The sequence below is a fragment of the Puntigrus tetrazona genome, chromosome 18 (genome assembly GCF_018831695.1).
Source record: "Puntigrus tetrazona isolate hp1 chromosome 18, ASM1883169v1, whole genome shotgun sequence".
Lineage (NCBI taxonomy): Eukaryota > Metazoa > Chordata > Actinopteri > Cypriniformes > Cyprinidae > Puntigrus > Puntigrus tetrazona.
In genome coordinates this window covers 10,034,248-10,051,419 of record NC_056716.1, presented here as the reverse complement: position 1 = coordinate 10,051,419, position 17,172 = coordinate 10,034,248, and the positions used below count along the sequence as shown (strand labels likewise).

The following is a 17,172-nucleotide window of genomic DNA, read 5'->3' as shown; positions in this document are numbered from 1 at the left end:
GGACAATAAAATAAAGGACCAGTATCAGAAATACATTGATTTTACAGTTTATTCAAATGAAACACATTCTGATTTAGCACTAAAATACATATTGGGATATTCAACATATTAATTTAATGTTGTCATGTGACCAAGCGTTTACCACAGTAAAGACTGAAACAGCAGCACACCATCTAAACTATTAAAAGATTTGCTTCATAGATCCTATTTTGACCATTATTAATTCATCATTGTCATTAGGATATGTTCCCAAAACCTTCAAACTGGCTGTAGTTAAGCCTCTTATTAAGAAACCACATCTTGATCCCAAAGACTTAGTAAATTACAGACCAATCTCTAATCTCCCTTTTCTGTCAAAGATACTAGAAAGGTAGTATCCTCACAACTGTATTCCTTTTTAGAAAAAATGGTGTCTGTGAGGATTTCCAATCAGGTTTTAGAGCGTACCATAGTACTGAGACTGCTCTCATTAGAGTTACTAATGACCTGCTTCTATCATCGGATCGTGGTTTTATCTGCGTTATTAGTGCTATTAGATCTTAGCGCGGCATTCGATACTATCGATCACAACATTCTCTTGGATAGACTAGAAAACTATGTTGGCATTAGAGGAAGCTCCTTAGCATGGTTTAAATCATATCTATCTGACCGCTATCAGTTTGTAGCACTGAATGTGGAGGTATCATATCAATCACAAGTCAAATATGGAGTTCTTCAAGGCTCAGTGCTAGGACCGTTACTTTTCAACCTGTACATGTTACCTCTGGGAGATATTATCAGGAGTCATGGTGTTAGCTTTCACTGCTATGCTAATGATACTCAGCTCTATATTTCAGCGCAGCCTGGTGATACACACCAAATTGAGAATCTAAGAGAATGCATAGTCGATATAAAAACTGGATGATGAGTAACTTCTTAATGCTAAATTCTGAAAAAACAGAGGTGCTAATAATTAGACCTAATAACCCCACATATAATAATCTAGAACGCAGTCTAACACTTGATGGCTGCTCTGTTAATTCTTCATCATCAGTTAGGAACCTAGGTGTGCTGCTTGACAGCAATCTTTCCTTCGAAAACCATATTTCTAGCATCTGTAAAACTGCGTTTTTCCATCTTAAAAATATATCTAAATTATGACCTATGCTTTCAACCTCTAATGCAGAAATATTAATTCATGCGTTTATGACTTTGAGGTTAGATTATTGTAATGCTTTATTGGGTGGTTGTTCTGCACGCTTAATAAACAAACTTCAGCTAGTCCAAAACGCAGCAGCTAGAGTCCTTACTAGAACTAGGAAGTATGATCATATTAGCCCGGTTCTGTCAACACTGCACTGGCTCCCTATCAAACATCGGATAGATTTTAAAATCTTATTAATTACCTATAAAGCCCTGAATGGTTTAGCTCCTCAATACTTGAGCGAGCTCTTATCATATTATAGTCCTGCACGTCCGCTGCGTTCTCAAAACTCTGGCCATTTGATAATACCTAGAATATCAAAATCAACTGCGGGCAGCAGATCCTTTTCCTATCTAGCACCTAAACTCTGGAACAATCTCCCTAACTCTGTTCGAAAAGCAGACACACTCTGCCAGTTTAAATCTAGATTAAAGACACATCTTTTAACTTAGCCTACACATAACACACCAACACACTTTTATTATTCAAATCCGTTAAAGGATTTTTAGGCTGCATTACTTAGATTTGCTGGAACTCCTAAAATGTACTTGTGACATCGTAAAAAGAATGGCATCTATGCTAATATTAGTCCTGTCTCTTTCTCAATCTGTTTTCACAGTTTGTATCCAGACTAGATGGTGGATCAGCACACAGAGATTATGTTCATCAGAGACCAGAAAACCTAGATGCACCCGTGGACAGATCACCAGATCCTGATGCTCACACACACACACACAAAGTCATTTACACTACCTGACACAGCTGCATTTAAAATTGAACTGGAAGTTAAGTGCTGGGCGTCCGGTCAGAGGAGAACTGACCCCAACTGAGTCTGGTTTCTCCCAAAGTTTTGTTTTCTCCATTCTGTATGCATGGGGTTTTGTTTCCTTGCCGCTGTCGCCTCTGGCTTGCTTGGTTGGGGACACTTAACTTCTAGTGATTTAACGTTTAATTGATTACAGAGACCGTCTCTGCATTTAATAAGAAATTGTTCACTCTCGTCATTATACATCCCTGTCATTGTACTCTTCTACATTATACTGTACAGTGCTTTGATGCAACCTGTGTTGTTAAAAGCGCTATATAAATAAAAATGATTGATTGATTGATTGATTATATGTTTAGTATTATTTGCTTTCTGCCTGCTATGAGTGTACACACAATTTCATATTGCATACATATACATATATCTTCTACAGCAGCAGATGAAGGCATCTGGACTCCTGACCTTCTTGCCAGTCCACGACTGAAACTGCTGGGTAAGTGTCACGTATGCAAGGCATGGAGTTTACAGGAATAGTTCACCCAAAAATGGGGTGTACACAGTGGAAGTCAGTGATTGGAGTTTATAATTACATTATTTTTAAATAAAACCCATTGATCTGCTTCAAAATAATCAAGTATTGGTTTGTTTTCTGATGCAGTTCTTGCAGATATATCAGATATATCAAATTCATGGCCACTACCCACCAGCATTGAAAAAGCTTGGAAGAGCCAGGTTAAATGTTTCAAAAACTTTTAACTGTGTTGGTCTGAAAGAAGAAAGTCATATACACTTAGGATGGCTTCGGTGTGAGTACATTATGGAGTAATTTTCAGTTTTGAGTGAACTGTTCTTATGTTTTGGGGGTCATATTTTTGTCATTCCATGTCATGGACTGTATTAATTTGCAGCAGCATATTTTATGATAACCATAGACAAATTAAATTGTATTTAGCGTTTTTGTGAAATGTGCAACCTAGATTTGATACTGTTTCAGGACATTAAACATTACAGTTGTCTCTTTCAGTTGCTGGTGACAAAGTCACACTTGGAGGCTGGATGATCAGCATTGATGTTTTCTCCTATTATGTCTTCAATTTGCAGGACTAAGAGGAAGCATTATGTTAGTTCTGAATAAGGATAGCTTTGTGAAACGTATTTTATTATGAATATTGACTCAAATGGATAGTTGAAAATCTGTCATTAGTAGTAGTTCCAAATTTGTATAAATTTATTTGTTCTACTGAACAGAAAGAGGATATTTGAAAGAATGTCAGTGACCAGACTGTTCTTCTCCACCAATCACTACTATAGGAGGAAAAAGTAATATTATGAAATCAATGGTGGGCAATCTATCTAAATACTGACATCTGTTCAGTTCAATGAAGACATTGGTTTGGCATTAATAATAATAATATAGAATAACAAAAAATCTAGAAAGAATTGTAACAAAGTTGTTGTCTACATCACTCTAAGATTCTTAGGCCCTCTCAGATCAAAGCTGAACTAAAGATGGTGCAGATGCTGCATAATGACAACAGTCTTAATAATAGAATGGGTTTTGTTGATTAAAGTGCAATTATTCTTTATTTACGTAACCTAATATCTTATGTTTCTCTGGTTTTACATTCTAGACGCTTCATTGGTGTGAAACCTAAAAGGGGAACAAAAGAGAACCAAAGTAGTGTCCAAGAAGAGAGGGAAGCTTGTGCAGAAAGAAAAGCAGCAACTGTGAATCCTCAGGTGGCCACTCTCATCAAAAACTTCATGGACTTTGAGTGGGGCTTTATCTAGTCAGGTTAAATAATGTTACAGTTCTGCAGGTAGATCTGCAAAGTAAGTATAGATTACATAGTCATGTTATGTTTGTGATGTCACTGCATTGTATTCTGGAACAGGATGTTCATGTGATGACACGGTTTTATGTTCTGTTTAATCCAGCACTGGTGAAGAAGAATGTTAAGAATTGCTTTAAACATTTTAATAAAAGTGTAATGTCTGAAGATGATCTTTTGTTTGAGCCAATTGCTTGTAAAAAAAAAAAAAAAGAAAAATCTAATCATTAGCTTCTAGCAATGTTACAACATTAAAATCAACAACATTAAAAATAGTTTACTGTAATTTTACAGGATTTTATTTTAAAGTGTAGACAGTGTAGAACAGTTAATTAGGAACAAACAATCAATCAGACTTCATTACTTCAATCACATGATCCTTCAGGAATAAATCCAATACTCTGATTTTCTGCTAAAAACATTACTATGATGATGATGATTATTATTATTATTATTATTATTATTATTATTATTATTATTTTTTTTTGATGAATAAAAGGTTCTGGATAACAGCATTGTTTTTAATTCCATGTCTTTATCATCACTTGTGTACTAAATAAGAGTTGAAATAACTCTTTTGAACTCTAAATAGTGTACTGTATATTGTTACACTTGGATTAAGAAAATGCTGAATATTTAACTTGATCACAGGAATAATTTACATTTTAAAATATACTTAAATAGAAAGCACCTATTTTAAATACTAAAAACATTTCACAATATTATTATTTACCTACTGCCTTAGGAAATACAACTATGTTATGATTCCAGTGGGGATCGAACCCAGGTCCACGGTGAGTTAAACTTTGGCGCCTACTACAGCACCACTGGAATAGGAGAAACCTGGTTTGAAATTAATTCCAAGAACCAGAGTACAATCTTAGGATCATCGTATAGGAACAGCTACAAAGGAACTCAGAAAACACTTCTTGATTGTAAGGTCTCAAAAGAAAAACTTCCCTTCAACATAAGGCAGGGGAAAAGTGGCTCACACACACAAAAGGAACAAAAAACAAAAGCTCTGACCACAACTGACTGACTGACTGACAACATACTCCAACAGAAATCAGGACTGAACAAGAACAATAGGCTGTCAGACATTTAAATAAGGTTGATCATTAAGAGTGATTAAGAACAGGTGTGCTACAAGTCTCTAACAATCAGGTGATCTGGAGCAGAAAGGGCGCCATCCAGTGGTGAACTCAGGGAACTTCAGGCAGAACATTAGTTACAATCTTCATTCTTGTAAATATGAGGCCGAAAAATGTATCAAATAGTCAATAATTAAATCAAACCAGAAGAATGGCGTCAAACTGCCATCAGGAGGAGGTTTTCGAGCGGTCATCATACAGACAAATCTCCCTGAAAGCCAAAACCTTGACAGATAATCACCACATTTACAGCGCAGTTTATGATATTAACACGACAACTTAACGCGCTGCGCTCTGCGCTCATAAAAGCGCTAGCATGTTTACTTTTGCGATGAATGTAGCTATTTTAGATATGTTTAATTTTATATACAGATTTTTTATTTTATTTTAATGTTAATTTGTGTCTTTTTAAAATACTTTTCAGCCAATTAGACCAGTAGATCGGTCAGATATTACGTCATTATGATCGCTGCATTCCAATAGAACGTTCAGAGAGAAGTCTATAAATATGAGTGAAGATGCATCATTCAATTTGTAGCGAGTTTTAAGTGAGTGAGTATGCTCTTTACATCTGAATTTTAACCTTTGTTTCATGTTTTCATAACTATATTTTTCAAATATCTGCTTTCTTCTTTGAGATAAAATTAACAGGCATGCAGCGGAGGTCCGTGAGGAAATTGGAGGTTGATTTGTAAATTTAATAATGATGAAAGAAAGCAACGATTGATTTGAGCAGTTCATTTTTGTTTTTTTCTTTTTTAACATACAGTTAATAATTATGTTTTTTATATATAGATTATATTTTCCTATGATTCTTGTATTATCTCTCTCTTTAACTAAACATTTTGCAGTAAATCAATCAAAAAAAGACATCACCAACTTTCAGGCTCTTAATTGTTCGCTATTCTATGTCATCGCTTGTCTTTCTTTTTCTGCTGCAGTGTTTTACAGATACAAAGACAACAGCAGTTTTTTTCATTCATCTTTCACCACCGATTCAGAAATCAACACGACAATGTCCTTTATTCCCATTCCTGAGAGTGCAGTGCAGTCACCATTATCTGAGCTCTCAGATGAGCTCACCACTGCCCTCGCCGCAAAGCAGTGGTGGGCCATAACGGAGGTCTCCCTTCCCATAGATCAGGAGCCTGAGTATGGGAACTTCACCGCACCTGACTGGTGGGGAACAATAGTGGCAGGGGAAACTTCATGCCCCACTTCCCTGGCCTTCAGTGATGACTCTGAGAAGGTTGAGTCCCCGCGCTCAGGCTTCTCAGAGTCAGCACTGAACACCAAGGAGCAACAGATGTACTGGAGACATAAGAAACCTCAGGGACCACCTGTGCTTAGTAGGTCTGAGAAGGCTGGGAACTCACTGAGGAGCACTAAAAAGAACGGGTCCGCTCAGGGACCTCCTGTGCCTGGCGACACCCCCCGGGTTCATCCTGTGCCCACTGGGTCCCAGCAGCGAGGAAAACTCAGGATCCCTGGGCATCTGAGGCAGCATCTGCTAAAGGCTGCTAATGAACTGAGATCACCTGTGCCTGCCAGGTCCTCAAAGAGACCACCGATTCCTACAAGGTCTCTTCAGAGAGAACCTGTGCCTGCCTCACAGATCTCTAAGACACTGAGGCAGGAACTGCAGCAGAAGCCCCAAGCCTCTTCTGAGAAGGGAACAGCTGTACCCAACAAGATCCAGGAGAGGCAGAGGCTCAAGATACCCGAGCGGCTGAGGAAGGAGCTGCTACAGGTGTCACGCAGAGCCTCTTCAGAAAAGGCAGCACCCGTGCCCCAAAAGACCCCGGATAGGCAGAGGCTCAAAATACCTGAGCGATTGAGGAAGGAACTCCTCCAGAAGAAGCCTCTGACCTCTCCTTCCAGGTGCACACAGGTAGCTTCTATACCTGACAGGAACCCTGTATATACCGGGACCTCACAGGGAGCAGGAGTGCTAGCCAGTTCTCCACTGCCTACTGGTTGTATAAAGGAAGCATCAGTGCCCACCAGAGCCACAAAGGCAGGAAAACGGAGGCTTGCTGAGCAGCTGAGCACCTCTTCCACCCAGGAACTACCTATGCCCTCCAGGACCTCAAAAGTGCTACCTGTGAATTCTGGGGCTTTACAGGGAAACTCCCCCCGACAGGGAGCCAAGCCAAGACTCACAGAGCAGCAGAAGCAGAAGCGGAGGGAGCAGTGGAGACAGCAGCAGAGGCAGTGGAGGCAGCAGAAGGCATCAGTAAGTTCTTTTCATTGTCTTCACATAAGCTACAATGATGCCTAGGTCTATTATTTAAAATCTCATGACTTTATATTTCCAAATGATAGAAAGATATATGTTTGGATTCAAGAAGCACCCTTTAAAACTGCCTGGCATTACATGGTTATGTCTTTTATTTCAGCTGGAGAGCAGAGATGTGTGTGAGCCATCGCCGCAAAAAGTATTGCGTGTAGAAACCATCAAGGTGACAAAGAAACCTAAACTGAAGAGGCAGCAACATCAAGACCCACAGCCCACGTCCCAGCTCTCCATGAAGTTTTATTTAGACTTACTTAAAAACGTAAGCACTACAGCCTTTACTATTTAAAACTATATGTATTATATTTTAATATGGTAGAAGCAATATATCTTTAGATTTTCTAAAGATAATAATTCAATCTGTTTAATGTTACATCATTCTGTCTGTTACTTTAACAGGACAATGCAAGTGTGAGCCGGTCACCTCCAGAAAAAAGGGAGCACACGGCCAACAAAATCAGAGACCAACAACTGGGGCCAGATGGCTTAAAGCATTTATGTTATATGTTCATGTGTTTAATGAAATATATGTAAACGTTTAGTGTTAATGTGTTTTGTGTTTCAGTGTATTTAATGTGATTGTACGCATAATAAAAAAAAAATAATCTAAATCTGCCGTTTTTCATTTATTAACTGACAGATCAGTGACAGATATTAATAGCCTCATCTTTTGCTGCACATCAGAAATATATTCTTTGGTTTTTCTCACTGTTATGGAACAGTTGTTTTCCCTCCTATTTATTTTTGTGAAGCAAGAAGCAATATAATGATAATTTCCCCTCATTTCAAATTCTTATTATCCAATGAAAGGTTTTTGTTTTAAATAAAACATCAAATCGATTAACAATGCAGATTCGTTTCCACACCTTTCTTTAATCATATTTAACAAAGGGTGTATGTTCTGCCCTCACTTGGGTCTCTCTCTTTCTGAAGTTACAGATAGAAACTCTTTCCAACAAGTAGACTCGTGGGAGAATGTTGCTTTAAGTCCGTGACTAACAGATCGGTAACGGCTAATCCAGTACACATCAGGTGCATCTAAAAATTCAAACAGTTCACTTCCATTGCGATGTCCTGTACGTCTAAATATGTTTAGATATTCACAGTGAAAGGTGAATACCTAATATCTATGTCGTGGAAATGGTTCTTTTCCTGACATAAATATACACTACTGAGCTGCTAACAGGCTGTCCGGGTCTTTGTCTTTATTTTGGTTAGTTTCAGGTTCCTCTGCAGGGAACAAAACAAAACAAAAAAACATACACTGAAATCATAAACTGTATGGCAAGCAGTAATAATAAAAAATAATAAAAACAACTTTGGGAAAGCCATTAGTAAGTATGATTTTATTTATTAATTAGTAGTAGATATGTTAAAGTACTTATGTTATGCGTATATTTACAAATGAGTTGAAATCATTATTAATTAACATATATTTGATAAAATCTCTCTTGGGGGGAAAAAATGGCTTTCCCAACTATTTTTCAGAGTGCGCAGAACATTATTTCTTTTGTATGGCTGAAGTGGAAGAAGTGCGTGGCTGTGCATGCACAACTTAGAGGAAAGATTGGTGAAGATCTGTAAGGTTTATGAAGGCCCCCAGTGCAACTTTTCCAAATGCCAGTATTTATAACATAGGTTATTTAAAAAAATGTATTATTAATTTCTATTTATTTGTATGGTCCTTTTTATATTACACATTGCTCCAAAGTATAAATATCAGGATTGTTTCTGATTTTATGCAAGACTTTGAAACGGCCAAACTATGTATTCAGTATGACTTTGAGAATAATAGTAAGTTTGATTAACTTAACATCTTTAGAGTGGTTTCAGGTTTATCTATGGGTTTATACAGAAATAAACAGATCTTACAAGTGCACATTATTAGCAAATTCTGAATCTATCTCCCACGGGTTCGGTTTCACTTTTCACAATTCAGTTTTTGCATTTGTTTTGGAAAGTTTGCATTTCAGACCCAAGCTGAAACGATCGTCTTACTGTGATTTGAAAATGAAAGTAACTAAACAGACACAAAGGCAGTGTGCCATTTTTAAACCACAAGTTGGTGGATCGGAAATAGATCTAAAAGACCTGCTATAACAGGAAGAAGAGGTTCTGTGGGTCTGCATATATGAAAGACTTGAGGCATGTGCAGGTGGAGCTAAAGATACAAGTGCATTATGGAAAACATATATTTACTTAAAACATTCACTGTGTGTATTTTTATCTGCATGACAACATTTACATGTGCATATTGTACATGCGATATTTAGAGTATATAGTGAATGGTGATCAGCAACTGTTTGGTTACTGTAACACACACACACACGCACAAAGCTAAGTAAAATGATTTTTCGTGCACTCCCTTTAAATCTGGCAACGTACAAGTTAAATAACAATGAGTCACTGGTTACAGACACACCTTTTTGCACACCGCACACAAGCGAAGAACCAGGAAACATTTCAGTTCTTTATAGTTCTGAGAGAACGAAACTCACCGAGCAAAGTTGCCGAACTCATATTTCAGTTTCTTCTGTTTCTGTGCACACGTGGTGAAATGGCAGAAACCGGCATTCTATGGACTCAGGACCAGTTCATTTGTCCAGTGTGTCTTGATCTTCTAAAGAATCCAGTGACCATTCCCTGCGGACACAATTACTGCATGACATGCATTTCGGACTGCTGGAATCATCAGGATCAGACGATTTTCTACATCTGCCCTCAATGCAGACAGAAGTTCACTACAAGACCTGCTTTAAATAAAAACACCATGCTGGCTGATGTGGTGGAGAAATTCAAGACGACTAAAGCACCGCAATTACTACAGACTAATAAAGCCGCGGAAACTGGACCTGGAGAAGTAAAGTGTGACGTCTGTACTGAAACAAAGCTCAAAGCCGTCAAGTCCTGTTTGGTGTGTCTGAACTCTTACTGTCAGTGCCACCTGGAACAGCATGAGAGTTTTTTTAAAGACAAGGGACACTATCTGATGGATGCCACTGGACGACTCCAGGAGATGATTTGCCCTCAACATGGTCGACTGCTAGAGGTTTTCTGCCGCACTGACCAGCAGTGTATTTGTACGCTGTGTACGATGTACAAACATAAAAACCATGACACAGTCTCAGCTGCGACCGAAAGAACAGAGAAAGAGGTATGAACTGAAATTACAAATTAGAAATCAGTGCTTTAAAGTGATGCTTCCTTGTTCCTCCACCAACGCTGTATAAAATTCATACAATATTAATTTCACATGATTTTATAACGTTGAATTTTATGAAACATTTCTCACGTTTACTGTATGTTCTATGTCCTGCAGAGATGCTTGAAAAATGCACAGCAAAAGTACCAGCAGAGAATCCACGAGCGGGAGAAGGACATGCAGGAGCTGCGAGACGCCGTTGAGTCTCATAAGGTGAGTACTGAGAGGAAGAAAAGTTTGAGATGGAGTTAGGATTCTCCTAACCACTGGGTCTGATTGTAACGTGTGCCCCGACAGCACTCTGCACAGGCAGCGGTGAAGGAAAGCGACATGATATTTTCAGAGCTGATTCGCTCCATTAAGAAAAACCGCTCTGACATGACGCGGCTGATCCGAGATCAGGAAAGGGCTGCGGTGAGTCAAGCTGAAGGACTCTTGGAGCGACTGGAGCAGGAGATTGCTGATCTGAGGAGGAAAAACGCTGAGCTGGAGCAACTCAAACACACAGATGATCACATCCATTTCCTGCAGGTCATCAACATTGCGATACAGGACAGTTTTTACTGTCAAAGTGACATGAATTGTCTTTTGTAGTTAAGATTAGATAGACATTACTGTGTTAAAGGCACTGAAAGTAAGTCAACAATAAGTTAAATATTAATTAGTTGATACTTTTTGTTTGTTTCGTTTTTGTAGGGATTTCAGTACGTGTCTGAACCTCTTGAACCTACAGAGAGAATTGCTGTAACGTCGCCTCTCTCTGTTAATGATGTAAGACAATCAATCTCTCAAATGAGAGAGAAAATAGAGAGGTTCTGTAAAGACGAAATCAAAAGGATTTCTGGTAGGTAAAACATTAACTGTCACAAAAAAGCTACTGTCTTCTAATGTCATTTTAAAAATCGAACATTAGATGTACAATATAGACATTTTTTAAAGAGAATTACCCATTTATATTCGTTTTCGCAGTTAAACACATCAACGTTGCTCTGAGGCCCAGAAACGACTTCCTAAAATGTAAGTCTTCTCTGGTGTAAAAATGTTTTAGCATGGGAATGCCCCTTTTGAACTTTCTCCGAACCTTCTCAATCGTAACATTTCACAAAACTAAAATCAGAAAAGGATTTTTCTGTTTATAACTTTGAGAGAAACTTGCTAGAACATTAGCCAAAGTCGTGAGAACATTCATGGTGGCAGCTATGTTAAAAAAAACACACACACACACACACACACACACACATATATATATATATATAAATACAGTATGATGAATTTCCAGATTTTGAAAGAGTCCTAAACTATTCAGCTGCGTTAAAACGTTAACGTTTAAATATATTTCCCAGTCGCTCTCATATATTTTATCTCCATCAGATTCTCATCAGTTCACATTCGATCCAAACACAGTAAATAAACACATTCACCTGTCGGAGAGGAACAGCTTGGCTACGTACACCGACACAGTCCAGCGGTATCCTGATCATCCGGACAGATTCGAGGTTTATTATCAGGTGCTGTGTGGAGAAGGAGTGCGTGGATGCTGTTACTGGGAGGTGGAGTGTAACGGTGACGTGGGGATATCAGTGTCATATAAACACATCAGCCGCAAAGGAACGAATACAAAGTGCTTGTTTGGATATAACGATCAGTCCTGGAGTTTGTTACGCTCCGCTTCCAGATACTCATTCAGGTGCGACGATATGGAGACCGATCTGCCCGTTTCCATCGGACACTCTAGAATAGGAGTGTATGTGGATCACAAAGCAGGAACTCTGTCCTTCTATGGCGTCTCTGACACAGTGACCCTCATCCAAAGATTTCAGACCACATTCACTCAGCCTCTCTATCCTGGGTTTAGGCTGTACAGTGGATCAACGGTAAAACTCTGTGATTTAAATATATATAATAGCTCTATATAGCTTTCACGTCAGCTTGTTAATCGTTCATGAGATCTGTGAGCACTCAAAACTACTTTTTATTGTCCGTTTACCAATGCAGATTGTTTTCAATTAAAAACTTCCGATGAGGTTGATACTTTTATGATCAAAGCTAGTTTCGAACATCTCGACGATTTCGGTGTCTATATTGTATCTGCACTTTTATTGACTATAATTATTATACATTTAAGTATATTAATTTATGTAACTGTTCCTGTATCTGGAAAATGATGGCGAAGAAATCAACAAAATACAACGATAACTGCAACAGCTCACATAGTATATATGATAAAATAAAGTGTGAAGTGGGAAACAATGGAACAAATATATACTTCAAATTAAGAGTCATAGGAAGACTCAGCATCAAACGAGAAATAATTGCATAATGTAACAATATATTTTGGCTGTTCTAACTGAAAATATAATCTGCAAGTGTGTTCATAATAAAGAAATTAATAGTAATAACTATAAAACGAACGGATAAATTATTTTTTAAAAATGCAAAAAAAAAAATCTTAAAATGTCTTTATAGATCAACTATAATTTTTAATTATGTTTCACAGTTGTTTCGACTGTCATGCATATTTTTTTTGAAAATGGATATATTGATCCAAAAATAACAATTATTAACAGTAATAAAAAATCAGTATTAAAAAATACTTTTTAATATCACTGTTATGCTTCTGAAATTTTGAAACTGTTTTTTTATGTATGTTATGTGAATGAATGTCTGCCTAAATAGGTAAGTGGTAGATTATTCCTATACAAAATTTTACCCAAACCAGTGCTGGTTAACGATGAGCTTGATGACTGGCTAAAAAATATTGTTTTATTGCCACGTATGTTCATGTGTGGGTTTTTCTTTTTTCCACTTACAAATAAGCAAAGCGCTCACTATTTAACTCCAACTTTTGCCTCAAACTCTTGGGTAGGATTAGGTATGTAGAATATGGTCATGTGCTTTAAAACTATTAATAAACAGCAAATATGTCAATAATAGGCATGCCAATAAGCAACTAGTAAACAGAGAGAATTAAAGACACTAAAGTGTTAGCAAACATTCTTTGTTATCCTCCAGATTTGCCATTTTACAGGTTCTGTAATGCAATTAAAAGAAAACATTCACATAGTGCTGAATTCATTTATTTGACTTGAACAGCTTTTGACATTAGTATATCACTTCATGAAATTGCATTGATGAACACGTGAAATAATTACAGCTACAGGAACTACAAACTCTCTGGTCCTTCAGCAAGAGACCCCCCATCCCCATCCCCACCCACCCCACAAGACCTCAATCAGCCCCATCCTGTCTTGAACAAGCTGAAGGAGAAGCAAACGCATGAGATGTTCAACTGATCTGCATTACTACAGGAACTATCGATGTCTGCATTAAGCTGTCTTTATACAAGCATGAGAGCAAGCTGAGCATCAGACCGTGGACTAGCTGATGTAATGTGAAAGTCTTTTTTTTTGTTTTTTTTTTTTTTTTACAAACCACTTCAGAACCTAGAGCTGAGGAAAGACTAAAACAGGGCCGTTGGGTCGGTGCGACAAAAATGTGCAAATCAATTTTTTAAGAGGCATTCGGAAATCTATACCCATTTCGACAGGAATATCATAGGTTTTTACTTCACAAATGTCAATAAAGCAAATTAACAGAATATGAAACGCCACAGAGAAACAAATGTGTGTTACATTGACGTGTCGTCCATTCAGAGGTAAGGCTTTATCTAAAATATGACGATGTAAATAAAACCATGTACAAACACGTCAACATTCAATTATTATTATTATTTTTTTTTACATTTTCATTTGTGTTCCAGTACAACTTCGTTCATTTCCATTTGAAGTGATATGCAGTTTTATCAAATTGCATTTGTAAATCTTCCAACCATTTTTATTTGTATTCCATAAGAACTAACCCCACCTAAAAAGCCAAGGTCACACACACACACACACACACACACACACAATGGTCCCATGATCATAAAACTCCTGAATGATTCTTTACACTGATGAGAATTGAGATATGACATTTTTGTCTTTTGTGTTCCAGTAAAAATATCTAAGTGACAAAAAAAAATAAAAATAATAATAAATAAATAATGAGAAGCAAAATAAGACATCTCGACAGAATATTTTTACCCCTTAACCAATTAGGTATTTTCGAATTAATACACAACTACGTTTGCGCAAATGCTTAAAATATGGGGAGAAAAATCACCGAAGAGTCATGAAAAATACATATAAATCAAGATGCATGGAAAACAATACAAAATTGGTAATAAAAATGATATTTGCGCTGTCATGTATGTGCACACACACACTTTTTTTGTGACATGTTCATAATAAACATTGATCTCCACCAGAAAGCAGTTGATAGAATGATACAGAAGCTCCACGTGATACAGGATGGACTGTAACTACAGTAAGGCATAATAAAAACCTGGTGCACTACAGTGAGATTCTCTATTTAGAGCCAAAGCTGTGTGTTAATGGCCAATAACACACTGAACTAGTGTGGATGATATTAAAGCTGAAACCCATGCAGTAGACAGAGGAAACAAAGTACCAACGTGCACAATCCGACCCTAAGATTTCAATAATTATATGATATAATATATAATAAAATAAAAGAATCGGGTGTGTGAATGTGTGTGTGAGACGGAAAGCATGGCTGCACTAAGGTGACTGCTTTAACTTCAAGAGTCATAAATCAGAACAAACAGCTTTTCCGATAAAAGCTGCTCGACACATTCAAGATAATACTGATATCGTGAGCGCAAAAGACGAACAAACAACAAAACAAGTCCATACGCGCTAACTCATCCAACGGCACGTGCCATAAAAACAGTCGTTTCTAACCTTTAAAAACATACAATACCGAAATAAATAACAGCAAGTTTTTGACAAACATCATCAGGTGTGGACGGAGTCAGTAGTTTGGGGTTTCTTTTAGTTCTGTTTGGGATATCCAGTGTGCTTCTGTGCATACAAGACGCCTCTTTGAAACTACTTTCTTATTTGTCTATTCTTAAAAAAAGGAGAAAAGTGTATTACTGTGTATATATACACACTAAGCAAAACGATTTTTTCCCATTTGCACGCTTAAGCCAATTTCTCCATCAATTCTCATTACTGTAATACAAAAAAATAATAAGTCATGTTATTTAAATTGTGAAGTACACAAATAAAGATCGCTGCATTACAATGGTGAGGATCTGGGGTTAAAACATGCTTGGTTATCCTCGAAATAATAAAATATGCTATGTTTTGTTGTTTATTTGATTTCATATTTCACTGGGATATGTCTTCATGAGATGCTGTGGAGGGCCTGAATCACCTGAAATGTAATTAAACCTCATTTAGGAGTCTAGGTCTCACCCGAACAATCCCATCACGCACTGGGTCTGGACCGTACCATCTCAGAGATGTAAACTGGAGGAAGCTGTCGAGGAAGAACACAAGCTCTGGGACAGTGCACGGACGCTGACTTTTCTTTCCGCCAGAGTTACACCAGACACGACTATTCATTAGCTAATCGACGTCACCACACGCTACTAACAAATAAACAACTATGTTAATGAAGTCAGCTGAGCTCTTTTTTTTTCTTTTTTTTTTTAAACTGAGTCTAAGTTATTCATCTGATATGGATGAGCGCAGAGGACTAGAGTACGTTCCGCAACTGGATATCCGCGTTAGCTAGCATCTGAGAGAGAAAAAAAAATAAATCTGATAGGGTAAAGCAATAAATAAATATCCTAGCATCATACATATTCGTAGATATTTATATATGTATAAGATTTTACAGCCCCGTGAACTCATTCTGGTTGTGATCTGAAAAGGCATCAGTGTTAGAATGAGTTTTTTTGACCTTCATTCTTCCTTTCGTAACGTTCATTAAGTGAAACATATCGGAAATGTTCCAGTTTGAAAGGTGAATCTCACAAAAATATCCAGGTCCCACAATAAAAAAATTTAATATATTATTATTTTGTATTGTGCTGCTGTGGATGTGTCTTAATGTCGATTTTCATTAATAATACCTTATTTTTTGCCTTAAAGTAATTAATTACTGCAATCAAATGAATTACAATTATTCCACATATGTTAGGAAACACTGCAATCTCAGTAATATAGTTTTTGGTCATCATTTTATCACCATATCATATTTTTGAGAAGAAGTGCTTACAGTAAATGTCAGTTTCTTATGCGTTTCTTTTAAACGTGAGCTGAACACTTACTGGACAGGTTTCGTGAGATTCACTCATTTACTGAACAAATAAAAGTGATGAAGAAGTGCAAAAAAAGAAGAATTGATGACATGATCTAAATTGCATTCACTTTAAGTGTGTGGCTTATTTACCTATAATCATTATTTTGTTTATTTAAATATTTTGGCTCCCTGTTCTTGCCGCGTGACCGGTTGAGGTGAGGCGATCGACGGGTCTACACACGGGTGAGGAAGCCCACATTGAGGCTGCCGGGTATCTGAATGGTTTCCAGGGCCAGGGAGGAGGGGTTAAAGGGGAAGGTCACGGGGTAGATGAGTTTGGTGTCCATCAGCAGCTGAGGCGACTCCTTTCGATCGCGTAAACGTGTCTGGCGGAGGAATCACACAGAAAGACATGCAGTAGATTGGCTTAAAAAGCACAAGCGCTATTGTAAGGTCGAGTTATGAAACGTACCTGTATTGTTCTTATGAACAGCACCGACACGCGCTCTTCAAACGCGTTGACAGGTGTATACAAGTTCAGCACCTTCACAATCTGGACAGAAAGTAAGATATTGTTATAAAAAAAAAA

At 37.4% G+C, this 17,172-nt stretch overlaps 1 protein-coding gene and 1 pseudogene across 1 annotated transcript; one reads left to right on the top strand and one right to left on the bottom strand.

The window, feature by feature from the left end:
• Positions 1–9,673: 9,673 nt before the first annotated feature.
• LOC122363014 (tripartite motif-containing protein 16-like) lies at positions 9,674–12,812 on the top strand. Its single transcript, XM_043264876.1, has 6 exons — positions 9,674–10,382; positions 10,548–10,643; positions 10,728–10,961; positions 11,127–11,274; positions 11,400–11,447; positions 11,802–12,812. Exons 1-6 carry the CDS (start codon positions 9,786–9,788, stop codon positions 12,344–12,346), a joined length of 1,668 nt encoding a protein of 555 aa, XP_043120811.1. The 5' UTR covers positions 9,674–9,785; the 3' UTR covers positions 12,347–12,812.
• Positions 12,813–13,491: 679 nt separating this feature from the next.
• LOC122362736 overlaps positions 13,492–17,172 on the bottom strand; it is a 31,213-nt pseudogene continuing 27,532 nt past the window's right edge.

Coding starts and splice junctions, on each gene's coding strand:
- LOC122363014 (XM_043264876.1), top strand. CDS start 9,786: ATGGCAGAAACCGGCATTCTATGGACTCAGGACCAGTTCATTTGTCCA. Junction 10,962..11,126: donor ATCACATCCATTTCCTGCAG/GTCATCAACATT, acceptor TCGTTTTTGTAG/GGATTTCAGTACGTGTCTGA. Junction 11,448..11,801: donor CAGAAACGACTTCCTAAAAT/GTAAGTCTTCTC, acceptor TATCTCCATCAG/ATTCTCATCAGTTCACATTC.